The sequence below is a fragment of the Sarcophilus harrisii genome, chromosome 4 (assembly GCF_902635505.1).
Source record: "Sarcophilus harrisii chromosome 4, mSarHar1.11, whole genome shotgun sequence".
Classification (NCBI taxonomy): Eukaryota; Metazoa; Chordata; class Mammalia; order Dasyuromorphia; family Dasyuridae; genus Sarcophilus; species Sarcophilus harrisii.
In genome coordinates, this window is record NC_045429.1 from 15,053,774 (window position 1) to 15,077,040 (window position 23,267).

Consider the following 23,267-nt stretch of genomic DNA (forward strand, 5'->3'; position numbering starts at 1 on the left):
TCTGCCCATCTCCGCCTGTTCTTCCCGGCTGTCCACCCTCTCTCACCTTCTGATACACTGTGTATAGTTTTTGTATTGACTGTATCTCCTTCCCTCCTCCCCCTGTTGAATGGGAACTTCCTGCAGACAAGGTCTGTTGTGGTTCCATCTGGGTGTCCCCAGGACTGTCCATGCTTGTTGCGTTGATGTGGAGGAAATCCTTGAGATGGAATTGGCAGCTGAGTCAGTAGTCAAATGGATCCATGTTCTCAATGCTCTGATGTTCCCTCCAGTGATGTTACCAGCAGCTGCTGTCCAGCTCTGCCGCTCTTGTCCCTTGGCACATTCGGAGGAGGAACTCTTCTGGCTGCCAGTTGTGACTCGGTTTTACCTTGCCCCTGTATAATCGCCCAGGTTAGCATTTCCCTTGCTGTGCTTGCCTTGCCTTATCAGAACTCCTAGGTTGCTAGAGGACAGTACTTTCTAATCTCTAAAGTACACATAGAGCAGAAAGCAGGGCTTGACAAGAATTGATGTAAATAAAATCTAAAATTGTCAACATGTGGGCTCTTCTGATGGATCTTAGAGTTAGAAATTATAGGCAGCTTGATGGCAGATGATTCTCTACCTCCCCAGCCTCTGAGTCGGGACGGTCTCAGACACTGTGCCGCCATTCGTTGCGTCCAACTTGGTGACCACAAGGGATAGTGTGACTGACTGCATGGGGAAAGTTTCATGAGCACGATTTTGCCTCTGCCAGGGAATCACAGGTTGAGCCACCCCTCATCCCAACTCATCAATATGGTTGGGACTTCCTCTGCTGAAAACAGAGAGAGGAGTTTCTGACCTTCTGGATCAACTGGATCCCAACCTGAAAGGGAGTAAAGCACTTGGATCCTTTGTGGCGGCAAATGTCGCCTTCTCCCTTGTGTAGGGAAGCTTGCAGTGATGTTGCACGCGACCCTGTGGATGCCTCTGGAGAAGAGGAATTACAGATTTTTAGGGCTGTAAGCTGATGATTTCCAATTTATCCTGAGTGTGATTTGCATATGTATGTACACGGTCCTTTACCTCTCTTTGGATCCTCAGGGCCTAGCATAGTGCCTGGCACATAGGAGGCATTCAGTAAACAATCATTGAGGGAAAAACTGAACCGTGAGTCTACAAACTTGCAAGTCGTCATGGACTGTGTTCTTGAGTCACTGTTGTCTTGTATTCCCAGGGAACAGCCATGGATCTCAGGAATCCCTTAGGAGAGAAATGGAAACTTTCCTGAGGGCCCCCCTTTGTAGAAGTGCTATGTTGTCTACATCTGGAACACTGGTTCAAAGAATGTTCTCATTGCATACATATTTATTAATCACTTTCCTTTGTGAATCTAGTCTGCCTGCTCTCCTACTCCAGAAGCCATCCAAAAAAAGGAGGAAAGAAGCAGGTCAGCAAAACTTAACCTAGATTCTGACAGTACAAGAAGTATTCCCCATCCGTAGTCTTCCTCCTTTGCAAAGAAGGGACATTTTTTAAATGTCTTCTCTGGACCAGGGTTGGTCGTTCCAGGGTGGAGCCTGTTTCATATTGCTTTATCTGGAGAAGGACTTCAAAACTTTGGTAGTCTAGTGAATGTGATCTTTTCTGTGTTTTTTGCCTTTAGCTGCAAACTCCAAGTGGTTGCTCAGTCTCATGCACCTCCTGGAAATCTTGTGTGAGGGTGCCATTGTGAGTTGGGACTTCCCTTCCCTTCCCCTGCCATTATATACAATGAGAGCCACAACACTCAAAATGAGCAGGAAAATTGAGGAAAAGGGGTAGGGGAAGGGGATATCCTGCATGAGAACAGGAAAATATTAGGATCATGAAAACCGAGGAAGAAGGGCTTTCACCAGAGGCTAGAAGAACCTGATTGGGGGAAAACTCAGATTTGTGTTATTGCTTCCTGAAATATTAAAGTGGTGAAGTTGGGAAATCGAGAACATTTAAAAAGTATTTCATGGAAATGGGAATAATTTCCTGAAGAAACTCCTTTATGGTCTAGGGATTGACAATATGAGTTCTTGTCAACTGTATAAATCAGATGCCTCTTGGGTTGTTGGAGAACTCAACATAATTTGTCTCTCTGATGTCTTCTCTGTGCCTGCTACATAGTAGGTGCTTAATAAATGATGTCAAGACATGGAAGTGGTGCTTGTCAGGCTCACCATGTTATCAAGGCTTTGGATGTGATCCCAGCGGTATTTGGACAGTGTGGTGAGGGGCAAGGGCCCCGGCCAGGAGTCAGCAGATTTGGCCCAGTTCCATCACGGGTTCTGTGACTGTGGGCAAATCTCAGAAAGCCTTAGTTTCCTTTTCTGTAAAGTGAAGGGATTGAATTCAGTGATCTGCAAAGTCCTTCTAGCTCTAGTCTGTGGTTCTGTGCCTTTCAGCAAGTCCCTTTGTATGTCCCTGAACCTCAGTCCTTCATTTGTAAAATAAAGTGGGACTTGCTGACCTCAGAGGCCCCAGTGGGCCGTGTGCTTTATAAGGACCAGCTCTTGAGCGGGGAGAGGCTTATCATCAGTGAGCTGGCACAGAAAGAAACCAAATCTTTGTGTGACTTCCATCTGTTCTTCCAGTGACAGGAGCTAAGTGATAGGAAAGGGGACAAGTTGTGTTAATAAGCTTGCTTAAGTGTGGCTGTCACTGTAACATTTGGCGTCACTGTGGACCCCCTATGCTGCCCCAACCCCAGATGTGATTCGTTGAAGGGTGGCTTATAAACACTGCTACAGTTATAAACAGTGAATAGACTCAATATACTTGAAGTAGGATCTTATTATTAAATGGGCTTGTTTACATTTTTTGTCCTTTTAAAAAGATCTCATTTTAGCAGTGTGACTTCTGAGGGAGGATGTAGCTTTTAACTATAGTCAGATCATTAATGCCTTTTCCCAATTCAAATTGCCACACAGTTACTTATTTGTGTTTAGGTTGTGTTTTCCTACTTAGCTTTCTTTGTGGCAGAGGTCCCCTTGGCACATGAACCCCATGACTTCCTCAGAATCCTATTTTTAAATACATTACATAAAATATAGAGGATTGCAAAGAAAGCCAGAAGAATGAAATGAAGATGTGACTTTTTCCCCCTCACAAGTTCATGGACCCCAGTTAAGAGCCCTTGTCTTGGTAGAATGTAAACTCCTTAAAGGAAGGGTTACAGTGAGGATCTGGCTTTAGTTCTAATGATGAACATTTTATTCTCATCTAGGAATGAATGAAGATTGCACAGCATGTCTCCACTGGGTGGACCAGGGACCACATTTTCCATGATTATAGGTTTAAATGGTGTGAATCCAGTTCCTGGGACTGTTTCAGGGCACTCTTTATCTCAGTAATCCAGACCTCCATGTGACCCACTTTGGTAGCAGAGTGCCATGCACACCATGGGTACTACATAAATGTTTGCTAATTTGAATACTTTTGAGTATTTCACAACTAAACTGTCACCATGTACCCAGTGGGCTGCAGGACATCTTCACTTGTTTGGAGAAAGGCATTGGAGTAAAATTGTTATGTGGTTGCACAGCCTGTTTGCTTGTAGAAAACATAATTGTTTCTTGACTTTTTCTTTTTTTAGTGTCATGTTACCCAGCACCCAACGTAACTTGTAAGGACTTTAGCGGCAATGAAACCCATTTTACCGGAAGTGAAGTTGGTTTTTTCAAGACCACATCTTGCCGTAATGTGTAAGTAAACCATTTGCTTGAGTTTTTATTTCAAAATTATCTGATTAATATTTACATCTTGATTGCTTGAGAAAGATGAATTAACTTAGGGGGGAAATGTAGAACTCCTGTGACTTAGCAAAATAAATGGAAGTTACCTTTAAAGGCATTTGGGCCAAACCCCTCATCTTCAGGGGAAACCCAAGGGTCAAAGAGGCAAGATGACTCAAGGTCATGGGATCCTAGAGAGAGAGTACAGCCCTTGTTATACAGACAAGGGAAGTGAAGTCCAGTGGGGGATGGGATGGGATGAGGTGATGAGGGGTTGACCACAGTCATGTGGATGATAAGGGCAGAACCAGGATTTGAACTCAGTTCTTTGGGGTCCACATCCAATGCTTGCTCTTCACATTGCACTGAAGGACTTGGCCAGCCTCCTTTGTACAAAAGACTGTCCTTTTACAAATTGTATGAATGAACCAAAGAGAGAATCGAGTTTAAAAGTGAAATGGTCAGTTTAGTGTTTCTTTGCTCATCAAGCTCATTGCTGGATATTTGATTCCTCTGGACACTTTTCTACGGAAGTTTCCTGAAGTTAGGTTCAGTGAGAGAGAATGGGACTCCCTCCCTGCTGCCAGAATAGCTGCCCTGTAAGGCTCTGCCCCAGGGGCCCAGCATCGTGGGCTCCTTGGGACAGGAGCAGGCTAATGACGTTTCATATTGAGTTCTGTTTGGCTCCTCTCCCGTCAGTAGCAGGTACTGGATCATGGGGCTGTCATCCACCTGCGGCCTCCCTCACTTTCTAGCCTCAGCCCCTAGAGTTGAGGCATTTCTCCTCTTTTCTGGTTGACTTTAGTTAAGCCACGAGCCTGAAATCATCCCAGGTGTCACAAGGAAATGTCTGGCAGGGCGTGAGAAGAGAGTTGATCTCGGGCAGCTTCTGCTCTGTGAACAGCGTGTACACTCACACCCACACACGCCCAGGGCCCCCACAAGTCCCATGGTCATCCACAGGATGCCCACCCCTTGGTTTTTGAGCTTGCCGTGTCTGCTTCAGATTCACTTTTTAGCCACATTTCATTGGGCAAGACCATGGAATCATTGGTTGGAAGGGGCCTGTGGAGTCATCTCCATTCCACCTTTGACACTGATGGGAAAATGAGGCTCAGGAGCTGATGGGGCTCCATCTAGGTCAGGTGGGCAGCCAGGAGCAGCCGAGTTCTGAACTCCGACTCCCCTCCTCTGTGTTTTGTGACGTTGCTGGGCCTCTGCCCTTGTGTTGATGTTTACCAGGGTGTGGAGCTGGAACCGTGTCTGAGCGTGATGTGCTGTGCTGCATTCATGGGTTGGACCAGGGGCTCCCAGCTTCCCCTCCTGTAACGCTGAGCTGGTGATGGGGAAAATGCTTTGGAAACTGAGAGAGTTTCCAAGGACTGTTTGTAGTGAGAGGGTATTTCTTAGCTACCCGGAGTGGCTCCTTCTCCCATTTTCTGCAGAAGCAGAGGTAGAAGGGAGCCTCAGGAAGCTGGAGCTCCGGCCTGAGGCTGGCGAGGAGACATTTTAAAGACATGTTGCCGTTCATAGGGAGTTGACAGGACAAGGCACTTGGTGTTCTTGTTTTCTCCCCAAAGGGAAGGCCATGTCCACTAAGCAAGCTGTCATCCTGGGGGCCGCGTCTTGTGTGCTGCGGGCCCCTCTGCCTCCAAGCGTGCACCTCGCTGGTGCCTTTCCTACCAGTAGCTGACCTGTGGCCCATTCCAGGAAAAAGCCTGCGTTCCCATTCCCCTCTTGCCCCTGGGCAGAGAGGCTCCTTCCTAGGCTGTAAGAGAGCACCAGGCCCTCCAGACCTTCAGCTTTGTCGAGAGCCCTGCTTCTCTGCAGCTTCCCCATGATCCCATTAGGGGCTTTCTTGGTCATTTCATTCTACATCTTATTTGACAGATGAGGAAACTGAGGTAGAAGTGAAGTTACTTACCCAAGGTAATCCAGTCAGTGAATATCTGAATTTGAGGGGCAAGGGGGGGTCTGTGCACTGTGGTACCCCCGCTGCCCCGGGAAATCTGGGAGGGCAGAGTGGTCCCATTGCATTCAGACCACTTTTCTCTTGCTCATTGTCTATATTTTGGACATCTGTGTGTGGACACCAAGGATCCTGAGTTTTACTACTGGCTCCTTTTTTGGATTTTTTCTCTTGTGAATTTGTGTATCCCATCTGCTTTCTTCCTTCGAAATGAGACAAGGCTAGAACCTTGGAGGTACATTCTCCTAAAAGCACAGGGAAAATAGAATCAGTAAAGAAGACAGAAAGTGTAGTGAGAGAGGTAGAAAGAGAGCAGGAGTGTGTGTTTTAGAAACCATTGCAACACAGAAAAGCCAGTGAGTATTTTTTTCCCCTGAAGCAATTGGGGTTAAGTGACTTGCCCAGGGTCACACAGCTGGGAACTGTTAAGTGTCTGAGACCAGATTTGAATTTAGATCTTCCTGACTTCAGGGCTGGTGCTCTATCCACTGCGCTACCTAGCTGTCCCTCCAGTGAGTATTTTTAAAGGATTTGCTGTATGTAAGGTACATGTGCTGGGTATTAGATTCAAGGGAGATTTTGGTTCTTGACTTAAGGGATATTCCATCCCTTAGGGCATTCAGTATGTTCACAAAGAAGTAAAGGATGGGGCACAGTCAGCTGAGTAGCAAGTGTAGGTGAAGATCACAAAAGCTGGACACTGAGAAAAGGCCCTGGCTTTCTTGATGTTTTTGCAGAGGGCAGTCACAGTCTGGCGGAGGCTGAGGGCCAGAGCTTTAGGAGAAGAAGTTGAGGAGAGTAGAAGCATTTGATAGAGTTCAGGTTTTTATCAGGAAAAGGGAAGAGGCAGATGAGATAAAAGCCAGGTGGAATCCAAAGACCAAGGGAAGAGTCATTCTCTCTTTTAAAGCTCTGAGCACAGTGGTAGGTCCCCCATTAAGGGGACTTAGACTGAAAATGAAGGGAAGAAGAGGGACAACTGCAGGAATAAGTGGAAGAGTATGGTGGAGCTTACTAGTGAGAGGAGGGAACCCAGTGGTTGACATGGGCTAGTTTCATTAACAAAAGTTGACTTTTGTCATGCCGAAACCTCAACCAGATACTGCATTGGGATTTTATCTTTACTTGCCTGTTATTAATCATTATTATTCAATTATAACTATGCTAAATTTCACCAGAACCTTTTTTTATTGATGACCTACTATGTGCCTGCTGTCCTGTGTACCATCTTGGCTGAGTAGCGTTTAAAAGCCTGCATTTCTCTCTTACAAATAAGAATCCGCTTTTAGAAATGGGCCAAGTTGTTAAAACACTTACTCGGAACTAGAGCCCAGTTTATTTTGACTCACAGACCGTTTTAATTATAGCATTTAACAATGTGATTTTGAAATGCCATTTACTTCTTGGAAATTTTAGAATTTGAATCCTGGTTTTTGTTTTCCTGCAGAAACGGCTATTCCTACCGGGTGGCGGTCGCGCTCTCGTTATTTCTTGGCTGGTTAGGAGCCGACAGGTTTTACCTGGGGTACCCAGCTTTAGGTGAGTTGTCCTCCTCGAGAAACGTGACAGTGTGAAACTCGTGTTCTATATGTATATAGATATTTTCTTTTAAACGAACTCTCGGCTCTCCTAAACATTCAGTGTTCCATATGCTGCTTTGGATCGAGTGGGGAGACATCTGCAGCAAAGCAGAGCCTGAATTCGCTGGGCCATTCGGCGTCTGCGGAGCACGTCTGTTTCCTTGCAGAGCCGTGTTTGCACTTTCATAGAAAGCATTTAGGGGTAGCTGGGGCGCAGGAAGTTCTCTCCTTAGCAGTGCTACCTTAAAGACACCCATTGTGCCTGATGTTCCCCTGCAGCTGTGGGCTGTGCAGCTTGCAATCCCTGCCCTTTGGCCCTTCTGGAGTGCCCAGTTCTGGCTCCGGAGTCCCTGCCCCTCGGTACCTAGCCAGGGATGAGCCAGGACTGGACTGTAGGAGAGGTGCCGGCTCCTGATCTCGTCCTTCTAGAGCCTGTGCCCTCCACAGCTCCCAAAGCTTCAGGCCTTGTCACAGTTCTTGTTCTCCATCCCTCTGCAGGCTTTGACCTTTGGATCCTTCTTTTCCTTGAGATTCTCTGCTCTCTCTTGGTTCTCCTCTCCCCTGTCTGACTACTCTTTCTCAGCCTCCTTTGTTGCATTTTCATTCAGGTTGTGTCCACTACTGGGGGGGGGGGGGGGGGGAGACATCCCCTACTAATCTAATCAACTGCCATGGATTCAGTTATCATCTCTGTCCTGATGATTCCCAAGGGAGGAAGCTCTCCCTGTCTAGGTTGACACCTTCTCTGTAAGTTAGAGATTCAGCGATTTTCCTAAATCACTGAGAGGTTGTGACTTTATTGGGGTCTCACAGCCAGTCTGGGTCAAAGATAAGGCTTGAAGCCAGGTCTTTCTGGCTCTGAGACCATCTCCCCAAACACCAGACCAGGCTGCCTTTCCCCACTTCCTAAAGAATCTGAGCAGAATAAACATAAAATAAATGAAAGACATTAATTGTGAGGTGATTAGAGAGGGAGAGCACAGAGGGAAGGTGCTCCAGCTGTGTCTTGAAAGAAGTGCAGGATTCCCAGAAGGCTGAGGTGAGGAGGCAGGGAGTACATTCCAGTAACGGAGGAGGCGAGGAAACAAAAAGCAGAATGTGGAATATACAGAAAAGAGGGATTGTCAAAGGCTAGAAGAGTAGTAGCACAAAATGTCAGGGTCAGGGCTCGTAGCAGGCTTCTAAAACCAAGCTGTGGAGTCCCTGTGCTATCTTGGGGGCAATAGGGAGCCATTGCAGTTTATGGCATAGGGTTTGGGTTGATGGGGAGAGGCTTGATGCAGGCCATTGCATTAGTTCAAGTAAGAGGCCATGAACCAAGTTAGAAGCTGACATATCTTAAAATAAAACAATGCATTCAGTGTGGTACAGATTTGAAGCTGGAGGGCCTGGCTTTGAATCCTAGGCTCTGCCATAAGATAAGAAATCTAATTCCTCTAGTCCTATTTCCTCATCTAGAAAAGAAGGGGATTGTATTAGAGGGCCTCTGAGGTCCTTCCAGGCTTTAAATCTTTGTTGCTGTGAATATGACCAAGAACAGAGGACCCTGAGGGAGAGATATGAGAGAAGTGCCAGGAAAGTCAAGCTGTCTCCATGACCATCATCTCCTCTTAGGCCCCCCAGAAGCAGCAGCCTAAGACTGGACCCTCAGTCTAAGGGTTTGGGAATAACAGTACCCCCAGACCTGCCACCGACTCAGCCCTCATAGCCATCATTGTGGGGAAGGGAACCTCCCTTCCCCGTTAACCACCAGCAACAACTGCTGAGTGCCTTCCATCAGCAGGCACAGAAAATCACAAGAGTCCTGGGTGTGGCAGCCCCCCTCATTCCGGTAGTCCTGCCGGCAGAGGCTGATCTGCGAATGGAGAATTTTGTAGAACTGCAGGTTTAGATTTGTGGCACGGAAAAACTTCCTGATGGAAAACTGGGCAGAAATGGAACAAGTTACCTTGACTGGAACCTAGACTACATGAGATAAGTGTGGAAATAGAGACTGGAGCCAGATTGTGAAATCTTTGAATTCAAGGATTAGGCATTTATATGCTTCTCTGTAGGCAGCAGGAAGACACTGAAAGGGTTTTGGCAGGGAGGGATCATTTGGACGTCACTTTGAAGGCTGGATTGGAGACTGATAGACTGGTAGCAAGAACAGTTAGGTGGTTTTCTGATCTTCTTTTAGAAAAGATCCCAAAGTAGGGCAGTGATAGTGAAAGGAAGACGTGAAGAAAGCAAGAGATAATGCTCAGATAGACCCACCAGCATCTGACAGCTGGTTAGAAATGGAAGGTAAAGTTGAGATTATAACTTGGGGGGACCAAAGCACCCCCTTCATGTGACGGATGTGGATGATTATGCCCTTTTCCAGAAACACTGCATGACAGTGTTTCTTTTGAAATCTAGAATTTTGTAACCAATCTGGAATTTTATGTTTATTTTTTAAATTTCATATTAAATTTGACCCATTAGTGCCTTTTGAGATCTTTTTGGAACTTACCATTCAGAAAGTTACTTAGTCTGATTAGCTACAACTTTAAATCATTAGGAAATCTGAGAAACATTCATTTTAGAAATATACATTTCCCCCCAGTTACTGCTTTGGCTACATCCTACATATCTTGGTGTGCCATCTCATTATTGTCATTATTGTTTCTATAATTTGTTCTTTGATCCAGCCCTTCTTTAAGATTGTTATTTAGTTTCCAGTAATTAAAATAAATTTTTTTGGAGGCAATTGGGGTTAAGTGACTGGGCCTGAGTCACACAGCTAGGAAGTATTAAGTGTCTGAGGTCTGATTTGAACTTAGATCCTCCTGACTTCAGGGCTGGTGCTCTGTCCACTTACATCACCTAGTTGCCCCTTTTTCCAGTAATTTTTAATCTATGCTTCAGAGATCTTTTATTGATTACTACTTTTTTATTACATTTTGGCTGCTAAAAAAGGCATTTAATAGTTGTGCATTTGTGAGGTTTTTATATTCTAATAAAACATTGGTTTTTTATTATTGTGCCATTTATAGCTGAGATTAGGTGTACTCTTTTTATTCTCATTCAGTATTCTCCAGAGGTATAGCATACCTAACTTTTTCTATTTTTTGGTACAATTTATCTAGGTTTGTGAGAAGAAAGTTGAATTCCCCCTTTATTATAGTATCACTGTTCATTTCTTCCTGGAACTCATTCAACTTTTTCTTTAAGAATTTACATGCCTTTGGTACAAATGTGTTTAATGCTGATATTAATTCATTTTTTTTTTTTTTAACAAAATGGTAGTTTCCCTGATTATCTCCTTTAATTTAGTCTGGTTTTGCTTTTGGTTTATCTGATATCATGATTGCTATCCCTGCCTTTTTTTTATTCCCACTGAAGTATAATAGAAAAATATGGAATGCCATCCTTGCACAGGGATTAGCATATCCATGCTAATTTTCTCTGTGTTGTATAAGGGAACATGAGAAGCTTTCCTTTTATGGTTTCATTCTGGTTTTGATAAAAATGTTATGTAGCACAGGGCCATTTTAAAGACTTACTCCTTCCCCACTGACATTGAATTCGTATCTGCTCTTTGGTCTAGTTATTCAGTTGTTTTTGAATACTAATAATAGCTAACATTTAATGTGGCATTTGCAGTGTGCCAGGCCCGGGGCTAAGCACTTTGTAGTTATTTTCTCATTTGAGCAACAGCCTTGGAAGGTGGATGCTAATGTTGTCTCCATTTTACAGATGAGGAATCTGAGGCAAACAGCATACATGGCTTAACCAGGGTCACACAGCTAGCAAGATTTGCACTCAGATCTTCCCACCTCTAGACCTGATATTCTAAGCACTGTTCCACCTAGCTGTAGCTTATCTAACCTAGGATTTCTTAAGCTTTTTCTACTCGTGACTCCTTTTTGCCCAAGAAAATTTTTATGTGACTCCCCTCCCCAGGTATATAGACACATAAAATATTCAAATTAAACATTTGCTAATAATAAATTGTAATTTCACGATCCCCACATTGTGACCCCATATGGAGGCTTGTTCAGTTGTCCCAGGCAGTAAAGGCCAGACCCAGGCTGGCAGACTTGGGGCAGAGGAAGGGACAAATGCTCCCTTGTGCGGGTGTAGCAGTGATGAAGGTGGCGGAGGAGTGGGCCCGAAGAAGGGCTTTCTGGATCAGAGCTTGTCTTTCTACTAGACCACATTGTCTTTTACATTGTAAAAATAATCAATCAATATAGTTCTTAAAACATTGTATGTTTTAATGAGAGCTCTAAAGATGCTGAATAGCTCTAAATAGTTGGTTGCTATTTTCCCTCAGGTATTCACTGTTGCACATTGAATGTTATAATAATTACATCAGGGATGGAGAGGTGAGCAGGGAACCCAGAGCAGTTGAGTTCCACCCACAGCCCCGTGACTTGAAGAAATGGCAGGATATTAAGATCAGGTAACACAGATAAAAGTTACCCTTCTCAGACTTGCCCAGCCCCTGATAGTATTCCCTCTATCCTGGGCCAGTGGGTGGGAAGGAGGAGAATGGCCTTTCTTTTACCCACTGGCAGCTGTGTCCAGGAGTCTCACTGGTTGTAGAAGGCTAGGCCCTCATTCAGCTGTGGAAAGGGAAGTGCTAGGGCTGGCCAGGCCCTGCCATGTGCAGTGCATCCACTTGTGAACTCATTATCTGTGTTCCTCCTTCTCACTGGTGATGTGTGTATTTATGGGAGAAATGTTCTGAAGACCCCAATCTTACCATTGCACCACACCATTGCAGGAAGTACCTGTGATTTGAACTCATCATTTTTTTTTTCAATTACATATATAGTTTTTTTGACATTCACTTTAATAAGATTTTGCATTTCAGATGTTTCTCTCTCCCTTCCTTCTCCAAGACAGCAAGCAATCTGATATAAGTTATACATGTGCAGTCATATTCATCATTTTTTTAAAATATCAGTCATGTTGTGAAAGAAGATTCAGAATAAAGGGAAAAACCAAAAGAAAAAAGAAAAAAAAAAAAAACCAAAGTGAAAATAATCTGCTTCAATTCTCATTCAGACTCCATAATTCTTTTTTTGGATGTGGATCACATTTTCCATCATGAATCTTTTGGAATTGCTCTGACTTTTGAAGCTGAACAAATAATGGAAGTAGTATAGACTTTCAGAGTCACTTGGTCACCTCTGATCTGGGGTGCTTATTACCAGGGGGAGCCAGATTTCCATTATATGTTGGAGGGACCCTACAGCTGTTGTTTTAAAGAAAGAAGATGCTTTCAGTTAGGGGCTTTCCTTTGGTTCACCTTTGTCCAGCAGCAGAGAGCAAAGAAAGTCGGTCCTTTTTCCCAATAAAGTTTGATAAGATTTTAAAATTTTGTTTTGCTCTGTCTTAGGAAATGTTTCCTTTCTAGGCCTCCCATCATCCCCTTCATTCAGTCTCTGTTCTGTGTTTAATACAGAATACATCAAGGCAGCTTCATCTGGAACCCTTTCATTTGTCTGCTCAATATGAAGTCTTGTTCTTCTAATAATATTCTGTCTTTATGTTTAATTCTGTGTTAACATCTGTGACATTTTTTTCTGCTATGCTATAAGTAGCACATTTTATTTTGACCATCTGTTGCATTAAGAGATTATGGCTTCTTGAAGAGAAAGCCTTCTTTGGAGCCAGTGATTGCAGATACTCCCATTTCCTAATGCTCTTCGTCTCAAAGTGTAAATATTTTCTTATTATGAGAATAACAGTGGGTTGTAGTTCTAGTCCTGGAGTTTAAAATCTTAGGTTTGTCCATAGTATTTGGATGCTTCAAAATTATGATTAATAAGTAAGTTTGAAGTCACCCGTCTGGACCAGTACATAATGGAAAGTTCTTAAATCCAAATAAAAAAGATTTGCAAGTTAAGCTTCTCTCAGGATTGAAAGCTGTTCTGTGTCGGTGGAAAAGCAAAAGGAATCCTGGTGACTAATGGCTAGATTTATTATCTGATTCTCCAGGGTTTTGGCAAGGAGGCTGCCTTAAGGAAGAAATGCGCTCTAGTCTTAAGAGAGACTCTTTAGACTTGGGGCAGAGATGCAAGATCTAACCTGTAACAAAGCAGGTGACTTAAAAAATTAATCTGTGCTCACCATTTTATTTTGTGGCTGAGTAAATCCCCTTATTGAATTTGTATTTTTAAGATGTGAAGTTTGATTTTTGCACTAATCCATTGCTAAAGCTGCTGTTTGGGTTTTGCTTTGTCACTAGTCAGATGGTAGCCCCATTCCTGCTCAGCCTGGGATTGTGGGGCAGAATCACGGGTCAGCAGGAAGCGAAGCCTCCTCACTGTGCTGTCACTGAATGTTGTTAGGGGGAGAGCTTTGAAATATTTTTGCTGCCTGACAGCCAGGGACCAGACCTCTTCTCAGGAACTCTCTGACACCTATTTAATTTTAAGAATCAGAAGACCTGAATATCAAAAATGGAAATTATGATGAGGCAGAAGCTTTCTTTTTTCCTCCAAAAAGTGAAAAAAAAATTAATCTGAACTGCTCAAAAATATGACAAAAAATCATAGTGCTAGATTAATAAAGGATTCTTCATGTTATTATATCAATGTACAGTGAAAATTCCCTAACATGTTCTTTTGCCAAAGAAATCTTTCTCAAGTTCCAGGGGAATTACCCCAAATCTCAAGCCTCTGCTTGTACTTAATTGTAGGGCCAGCCAGTTGTTTGCCACTGGCTTGGTTTGGGGTCTGCGGAGTATTCACCAGCGCTCCTCTTTCTACACTGGCCAGTTGCCTCTGACTCTGCTCCCCCACCTGATTTCTTCCCTTCCCTCTACCATCCTAGAATTAGGAGTTCAGGGCCATCTGCCTCCTTACACATCTTCAACTCCGTGGGGAGATAGGACCAGGCAGATGGAGGCAGTGAGCTGGCACAGCTACAGCTGCCTGAGCCTGAAACTTGAATGAGAAGTAAATACTCCATAATCTGGGCCCTGCAGTCCCGTGGCTGTCGCCCCTTCTCTCACAAGCACATCGCTTCGTCATCTGACCCAGGCTCCACAGGATCGAGGAACTGGCTGCAGAAGGGATCCCTTTAGAAAAGGGAGATACAGTGTCCTGTGCCACGAGTGGTCCTGGACCTGGGGAAAAATTCGGCTTATTAGTCTCAGAAGCTAATGAAAGCTTCTGTGAGAGAGAGACAGACAGACAGAGATGGAGGTGGGGGAGAAGAGACAAGGAGGTATGGGACTGAGACAGTGAGTGTGTTTGTGTGTGAGGCTTGCTTACTCTCCTGCCTAGTTCCTTTCTTGAAGGTGCTGTCCTCCATTCCATCTTTAATAAGCTTAATGATGCAGTGTATGTGTGTGTGTGTGTTAAAAATAATGAGGAAAAAGTGGAAAGAATATTGAATGTGCAGCCAGGAAACCTGGGTTCGCATCCTGCTTCAGACACTTCCTAGTGGTGTAGCTGTGGATATGTCACAGCACCAAAAGCCTCAATTTTTTCTTTTTCTTTTTCTTAATTAATTAATTTTATTACAGCTTTTTATTGACAAAACATATGCATGGGTAGTTTTTCAACATTGACCCTTGCAAAACCTTCTCTTCCAACCTTGCCCCTCCTTCCCTCCTAGATGGCAGGTAGTCCCACACATGTTAAATGTGTTAAAAGTATATGTTAAATACAATATATGTATACATATTTATGCAGTTGTCTTGCTACATAAGAAAAATCGGATTTAGAAAGTAAAAATAACCTGAAAAGAAAAACAAAAATTCAAGCAAACAATAACAGAAAGAGTAGAAATGTTGTGTTGTGGTCTACACTCATTTCCCAGTATTCTTTTGCTGAGTGTAGCTGGTTCTGTTCATTACTGATCAATTGGAACTGATTTGGATCCACTCATTGCTGAAGAGAGCTACATCCTTCAGAATTGATCCTCATATAGTATTGTTGTTGAAGTGTATAATGATCTCCTGGTCCTGCTCATTTCACTCAGCATCAGTTCATGTAAGTCTCTCCAGGCCTTTCTGAAATCCCCCTGCTGGTCATTTCTTACAGAACACAATTTACTCAGCGATTTTCCAATTGATGGGCATCCATTCAATTTCCAGTTTCTCGCCACTACAAAAAGGGCTGCTAGAAACATTTTTGCACAGTACTAGCTGTGGGAGCCTGGGCAGGTCACTTTATTATTTGCCTCAGTTTCCTCATCTGTAAAATGAGCTGGAGAGGGAAATGGCCAACCACTTTGATATCTTTGCTAAGAACACCCCACACGGGGTCACAAATAGCTGCATCACTGCAATGATTTTTCCAAAAGACTACTTAATTTTTTCCCAGTTACATGTAAATTTTTAGCATTCATTTTGTAAAAATTTGGGGTTCACATTTTCTCTGTTCTTCCCCCTCCTCCTTCCTCATTTTGATATGTTATACATGTTCAGGCATGCAAAACTTTTTGCCATATTAGTCATGAGCAACAACAATTTTACAGGAGGCTTCTGCTGCAGATTTTCAGATTTGCGCAGCGTGTTAATGGGGCTTAGCTTCTTTTCTCAGTCTCTGCCCCCAAAGAGCCTTTCTTCAGAGATGACTTTTCATCTTCCTTGCACCCTTCTGGGCCCGTATCTAGCTGTTAGTTTGGAGCTGTAGCAGGGCTGTGTTTTTGCCTTTCTTTGTATCATTAGCAGTTAGTCCAGGGTCAGGTATGTAGTAAGCATTTAATAAGTGCTGGTGGTTGATTGATATTATGCTTGTTTAAGGGAAACTGAGACCCACGTAATTGCTCCCAGGTCTGTGATTTCTAATCCAGCGTCTATTTACTGTAGACAGTATTGCGAAAGAATTTAAAACAGAAAGGTATAAACCCAAATGACAGAGGCATTTTGTGTGAAGTCATGAAATGACCCCGTCCCTGGATTCTGACCCCAGATGGACTGCCTCGTTAGGGCGCCTTCCTTAATGGCGACCTCTGCTTTCAAGGGAGAGAAGTGGCTCAGAGCTAAATGAGGGACAGGTCATTTCAGCCGCCCCGTCACTGCCCCGTCCAGTCTGCTAGAATGTTATCTGGGAGACTCCCCCATTGTGTTGGAATGGCCTATGGTTTGTGAGCCTGAGAATGAGAAGAGTTGGGGTGAACCCAGGCCCTGATCAGGGTTCTGCGCATGGAAAGGGCACCTCTCCCAAAAGGCGGGGCAAAGGCCGGCCCCACTTCCTCCCAGCCCTCCTCTCAGGGAAGATAGGTGCTGGAGCCTCCTGAGAAGGGCATCCCCCACCATCCTCCAGAGAGCAGAAGGAGCTCTTGGGGTCCCTGAGCTCACCCCTCACTTCACTATAGTGACTACTCCAACATCTCTGGCAGGATTTCCACTCAGCTCTTTCAGACCCTAAGGCCAGCGCTCTAACCATAATACCACACTGTGCTGTGGCTACATTTGTAACTTCTGTAAATGGATTGATATTAAAGTTGGCAAGTTCCAGGCATGGATGTCTGCTTCCAGGTCAGTGTTTTAGATGAGCAGCAGAAGGATCTGTCACGCTAAGTGTCATATGAGCTTCTGGAACCCCCTCAGAAAGTCATAAGAGGGCACCTAGAGAGCTCTCGTAAAGACAAAAGGGCATCTTCCTTTAATAGTCCAATGTTTGTGATGGTTTAGTGCGTCCTAGTAGGCCTTTACCCACAAGTTGGCCGTCTGAGATTTATTCTTAAAAAGAATACAATAATTAGCCTGAATGTGTTCCTAGTTATTATTCTTCATATTTTAAAAAAGCTTTATTGATGCCCTTTATTTTTATATCGCTGACTTTGGATCTAATCTTACCTGTCGTTTTCCCTCTCCCATAAGCCTCCTTTGTTATGAAGAAAAATAGTTAAACTAAAGCACCCACATCTATGACTTTATCTGACAGTGTGGTCACATTCTGACCTCAAGATTCCCCGGCCTCCCTGATGGGAAGTGGAATGTGTATATTGCCCCTTTTTAGGCACATATTTTTTCAGTTACTTAGAAGTTGACGGCCTTTTGGTTATCTATTTGGTTGCAAATTGTATTCATTTTATTTTATTTTTTTGATGTTTAGGCCCTCTGTATCTCTTCTGTATAAACTTTACTGTGTTCCTGCAAATTTCAGTCATCGCTTCTTAACCACACAGCATGACTCCATTCCATTCACGTACCACACGCTGTTTAATTAGTCCAAAGGCAACGGACGCCCACTTTGTTTCCAGTTCTTTGTTACTACAAAAAAGTGCAGCTGGGAATTTTTTTTTTTTTTTTAATATAGGCACTTTCCTTCCTTAAAAAAAAAAAAAAAGCTTCATTGATAGGTATGCCCAGGAACGAGATCACCAGGTCAAAGGTTCAAATAGTTTGGTTAATTCCCCCATCCATCCACCAAATTCCAAATCAAATCCTAAATTCCAAACAATTCCAAATCAAAAGGTCAGACCGGTTCACAGTTCAACCCACATGCTATTACTTGACTTTGCACAGCCCTTATGACAGTGACTTTCCATTCCAGGTGTTGTGCTTATCCCAGTACATTTTATAAGTAATTCCACCTTTCTTAAAAGCATTATGTACAAAATAACCTCATCAGAAGCCGGATGTATAAAAGGAAGCATGTTGGTCCATGCAGGAGGCTTGCTTCAGAGGCCGAGCTCTGGTTTTTCCTAATCGTGGGACTTGGAGTTAAGCTGTTTCCTCACCTGCTGAATGGAGGCAGTGTTTGGGTTACTTCTCTCATGGGGTTCCAGGTTTGCAAACTTGGAAGTGTCATATAAATCTGAGTTTTTGTTATTCTTCTAATTATCATTTCCATGAATTGTACTCATATGTCTCTGTGACCAACAATAATGATAGTGAAAATGTTTCTATTCTTTGCCTTCTTGGGTTATTTAACTGTGATTCCCCCCTCCCTCTTTTGATTTCTTATCCCTCCGTCTTTTGTTTTTGTCCTTGATAGAGTCTTTGGTTCTGGGTCCAGAGAGAATGAAATGCTTTCCGGGCCATCACTCTCAATTTAAGGTAGATCTGTACCTCAGCCATCCCAAGTGGATGCTCATCTATTGTGTGGAAAGATTTTCAAAGAAGGAGATTCTGGATCTTAATGCTCCATTTTTGATGTATGACTTACTGCTGGGCTGCTCTGGCCCCAAGCCCTTTGTTTGATGTGAGTTAGGAAGCGTCATGGCGCCCTGGAAGGAGACGCAGAAGCCAGGATTGCTGCTCGTTGCCTCTCCAACATTGGGCAAGTGACTCAGTTTGTGAGCTTCTCTTTCTCCATGTCCAGGATGATGGGGTTGGGTTAGGTGACCTCCAAAATCCTTTCTAATTCCAAATCTGTGATTTTATCTTATCAGCAATGGAGATGAAATCATTAATAAGAGAATATTGCTGTTGGGAAGGGCCTTTGAGAGGCTGCTGGCCCATTCTTGAACAGTAATTTCTCCACAGCATCACCCACAGTTGGTTATCCAACCTATTTCTTTCGATAGACAGACAGACATATGATGGAAGACAGATTAAGGGAGGGGTTAGTCCTGGAAAATCCAGACTCCAGTTAAGGATTACAAAAACTCCTTACAGCAGCTCTTTATGCTGCAGCAAGGAATTTGAATCTCAGGGGGCTGCCTGGGAAGGGGGGAAAGGCTGGCCAGGTGATGGTATAGAAATGTGGTGGGATGCTGTGATGGCAGGAATGGTGGGGAGATTTCTGTGAGCCCCGAGAACGAGGTGAGCCAAGATTTATGCAGTGATGCTGGAAAGAAACAGCAGTGAAAGACCTAGGACTTCTTGTTGCAAAGACCAGTTCATGATGAGAACTGCCTCCCTCCAGAGATAGGGGTGAGGGCTTCTGAGTGCAAGTTGGACTTGGGAACACCACTAGCCAGGGAGTTTGTTTTGCTTGTATATGTGTTGGTAACAGGGGCTTCATTTTCCTTTCTTACTTTGGGGATGCAGAAAGAAGGTGTATTCTTGTAGATTGAAAAAAATGTTTATGAACAGATAAATATGGAATAACTTGGAAGGAGAACATGGGTTTTCCCTCACTGGAAGCCTTCATAGAATCATAGATTTGCAGTTGGAAGGGACCTTGATGCCAAAAGGTCTGACCTTTCACTTTACAGATGAGTAAACAGGCCCAGAGTGAATTAAATGAGGGAATATTTGAATTTATATTCTCAGACTCCTAAACACTGTTTTATTCAGATATACATTGAGCTAGATGAATTCTTTTTTTTTTTTTTTAAACATAGGCAGGGATAATTTTTCAACATTGACCATTGCATAGCTTTGTGTTTCAGATTTTTCCCCTCCTTCCCCTCACTCCCTCCCCTAGATGGCAAAGTAATCCAATATATGGTATACTCGTTAAAATATATGTTAAATCCAATATGTGTAAACATAATTTATAGAATTTTCTTGCTGCACAACAAAAATCAGATCAAAAAGGAAAGAAAATGAGTAAGAAAACAAATGCAAGCAAACAACAACAAAAAGAGTTTTGTTGTGATTATATTCAGTTCCCACAGTCCTCTCTCTGGGTGTAGATGACTCTCTTCAGGCTAAATGAATTCTTAATCCCTTCTGACTCCTAAGGTTCAATCAATTAGTCAGTGAGCCTAATACTTAGTACAGTGCCAGGCGTGCAGTAGATGATTAATAAAGGTTTATTAACTAATTGAATCAACAAGCATTTATTAATTGGTTGCTGTGTGCCCTAATTCTGTGATTGTCTTATTATAGTTTTGGTTTTTTAATGTGATATCCAAATTTGTTCTCCAATCGGCTACATTTTTGTAAGACATAACAAACTTTTTCATTTGAAGTTTTCCTGATGAACTTATGCACATTAAAACTGGGGAACAGATCTTGTTGACTCTAAATCAAATAGAGATGTCATAAAGAAATGTTTTCAGTTTAAAAAGCTATTCTGTAACTCTAGTACACTGAAACTTAAAGATTTATTTCTTTAGACTTTTAGCACAGAAGAACTTTTGTAAATTTTGTTATTTTTCTTCCTGATGTTTGTCTGTTAATTCAGTTAAGAGCCCTGGACTTTTACTCTTTCTTTAAATATATTTCATGTGTGATCACATGAACTTTTGTTAGAGAAATGGATTCTTCTGCCAGTTTCAAATTCTTGAAATAAAAGGATCAGTGTGGAGCATCTTACCAAGCTCCCTGCAAAATTGAAAAGTTCTGTTCACTTTGTGGAACACTTTGGAGACTTCTTTTCCTTTATTTTTTTAGGTTTGTTAAAGTTTTGCACTGTAGGATTTTGTGGAATTGGCAGTCTGATAGATTTCATTCTCATTTCAATGCAGGTAAGCTGATTTCCAAGTATACTCATTTTATTTGTGTGCGTGTGTGTGTGTGTGTGTGTGTGTTCATTCACTTAAAACGAGAATATGTGCATAGAGCCAAGGACTTTGGTCTTTTGATTCTGGATTTCCACACTGTCTCTGAGAAAGCTCCTCTCAGAGTGGAGAGGAGGAACTTTATCCTCCCCCTTGAATGGCTCTGTTACTTGGGCCTCATTTCTCAGGCCTCATTTCTTTTAGATGTCAACAGTGTGGCGCATGAGCCGGTCTCACTTGGTTTTGGTTCCAGACCAGACACCTCTGTCCCAGTGAGCGCCGTCTCCACGAGCTTTTATGCCTTTGTCGAAGGCCGTCTCTGAGCCCGATTGTAGTCCACTAGACTGTGTGTCTCTGGATATACCCATTCACAGAATAAGATGTAGTGGAATTAGGGCGTAGTGATGTAGTGAAAAGATGGCGTCTGGCATAAGTATCAAACTCTTTTGCACGTTGTCTGGAACTAATAATACATTTCAAATTTCTCTCACGTATCTCACTAAGAGGGTGACAGTTATTCATCTTTTCTAAATCTGCTCCATCAAGTTGGCCTCCCGGATAACCGCCATGTTTCTGAGCGTCAGACACCACCGGGTATTTACCTTTCAGTGCTCCCGTCCCAGGGATGAGTGCATCATCCCAGATGCAGGCTTTCCGGAACCTAAATGATGAGTCGCCCTGTTTAGTATTTGAACTTGCAGAACACATTTCTTCCTTTACTTGTCAAACACCTAAGTGCCTGATTTTGGCACAGTCAGTTCCCCTTCTTGATCTGGCCACAGGTGTGCAAGTTACCGCCTTCGAGTACCTTTCGTCCCATCTCCAGACCTCCCCTTCTTTCTGCTTTGTGCACTCAGCTTTTATTCTGTAGATAAAAACGCAGATCTAAGAGGGAAATGTGCAGGCTGCCATATTGTGAGGAGGAGGCAGCATCTGGGGAAAGAATAAGACCAGCAGCATTAAACAAAGAAAATATTTAGTTTTGAATTTGAAATTCTACTATATTCACCCACAAGCATATGCCCTTCCTCCTCTGACTGCGGGACAGGCAAGTAGGCATGAAGAGGCTAAGGTAACATTTTACATATGTTAGAAAAGTGGTGTCTCATGTTAAATGACATTCAAAGAAATTTAATGTATCGTTGGGATTCTTAGAGTTAAGACTTCCAAAACTAAATAGCTCCACGGTCCCACCATCTGTCTGAGAGCTTTAGAAGGAGCTTTATCTTTTGGTCGCTGTAGTATTTCCTTGCGGTTCTGATTTACATAAAATCACCAACTTGGAAAGGACCTCCAGAAATCGGCAACTGATACAGCCTCTGCCTTACGGCAGCTGAAGTCCTAGATTGGGCTCTTCAGTAAGATCTCTGGGTGGGGGGTGGGGGGTGAATCCTCCCTGAGAACTGGAAGATGTTTAGGGGAAGAACTGGCACGCCCGGGACCCCTGCAGTCATTTTTGGGATGGAAGACCAACTCCGATGCTCTCGACTGGGGCAGGCGGCCTCTCTCCAAGTTCGCCAAGCGAGTTTTCACATCATCCTGCAAGCCCCGTGATGAGCTTTAACATGTGGCTGCATCTTGAGTGAGGCATTTTCAAGATGAATCATTTTTAAACAAATATGAGTAACTTTTAACTACAAGCATTATCAATCTGTGTTAATATTTATGGCTGGAATATATTTGTTCCAGTTCATCATAGATGTTTCCCTCCTGTTTTTTTTGTGTAGAATTCTTCTCGGGAACTTTTCCTCCTGCTCTCCAGGCCCATTTTTTTTTTTTTTAACCATTAAATATTCCTCCCCAGTGGTTAGCTATGTTTTTCTATTGGGCTATGATCCCAGAAACACATCGTGCATGGTCTCATGACCTCCCCAAACCCACGTTAGGATTTTTCTTTTACACTTCGTGATGTTTGTAATGAAAACTCAGAAAAACCATCCTAGGAAAAAATAGGTCTGCGACTTCTGTTCTGATGCTAAATAATGGCGAATCACTTTGTACATATCTGTTGCTAAATGAACTAGACTTAACTTGAAGCTCAAGCAGTTCCAGAAACTATCTACTATTCATTACCCAACCTAGACAAGGTGTTCGGCTGCTCGGCGTTACAGGAATATCTATGTTCAAATACGTGGGTGTGTGTATGTGAGAAATGGCTCAGGATAGTAAGTTACCTTGGGGCTCAGAGCCTCTGTGGGAGTGTGAGACAGACAGAGTGAGAGAGAGACAAGACAGAGAGCAAGAGACTGAGAAAGAAAGAGAGCACAGGACATTTTTACCTTGGACCCTGAGTCCATGCTCTCTGGAGTCTGGGAGCCCCCAGTATTCCTCCGCTTCCATGAGAACCCCTGCTTAGGTTGCTTATGGAGCTGTCCGGGCCCGGCTCACCCGGCCAGCATTGTTGCAGAAATTTGCTGCGATTCCCGGCCTGTGTAGCCCAGCCTGGGTGAGTCTAGTGTGTAGACTTCATCTTGGCCGCTCCCTGTGACACTCCAGGGCTGGAAGGGATCAAGGAGACTCTCCAGTGCCCTCCTTTTATAGAGGAGTGACCCGAAGGCGGTTGGAGATTGCAGGCCCTGTCCTCCACCTCACCCATGCAGACCGGACCTTTTCACCTGGTGAGGCTCAGACTCCCATCTCCTGTCCCCAAGAAGTCTT

The 23,267-nt window shown here is 43.4% G+C and overlaps 1 protein-coding gene across 3 annotated transcripts in view; it reads left to right on the forward strand.

Moving 5' to 3' along the window:
• TM2D1 (TM2 domain containing 1) overlaps positions 1-23,267 on the forward strand; it is a 36,394-nt gene that overhangs the window by 8,806 nt on the left and 4,321 nt on the right. For 2 of the 3 annotated variants that reach the window (XM_031969005.1, XM_031969006.1), the window contains exons 3-5: positions 3,590-3,698; positions 7,145-7,236; positions 20,503-20,576. In XM_031969005.1, the coding sequence (XP_031824865.1) occupies positions 3,590-3,698; positions 7,145-7,236; positions 20,503-20,576 (275 nt within the window). Of the gene's footprint in view, positions 1-3,589; positions 3,699-7,144; positions 7,237-20,502; positions 20,577-23,267 lie in introns of those variants that run through there. The other variant, XR_004234250.1, reaches the window with a different exon arrangement.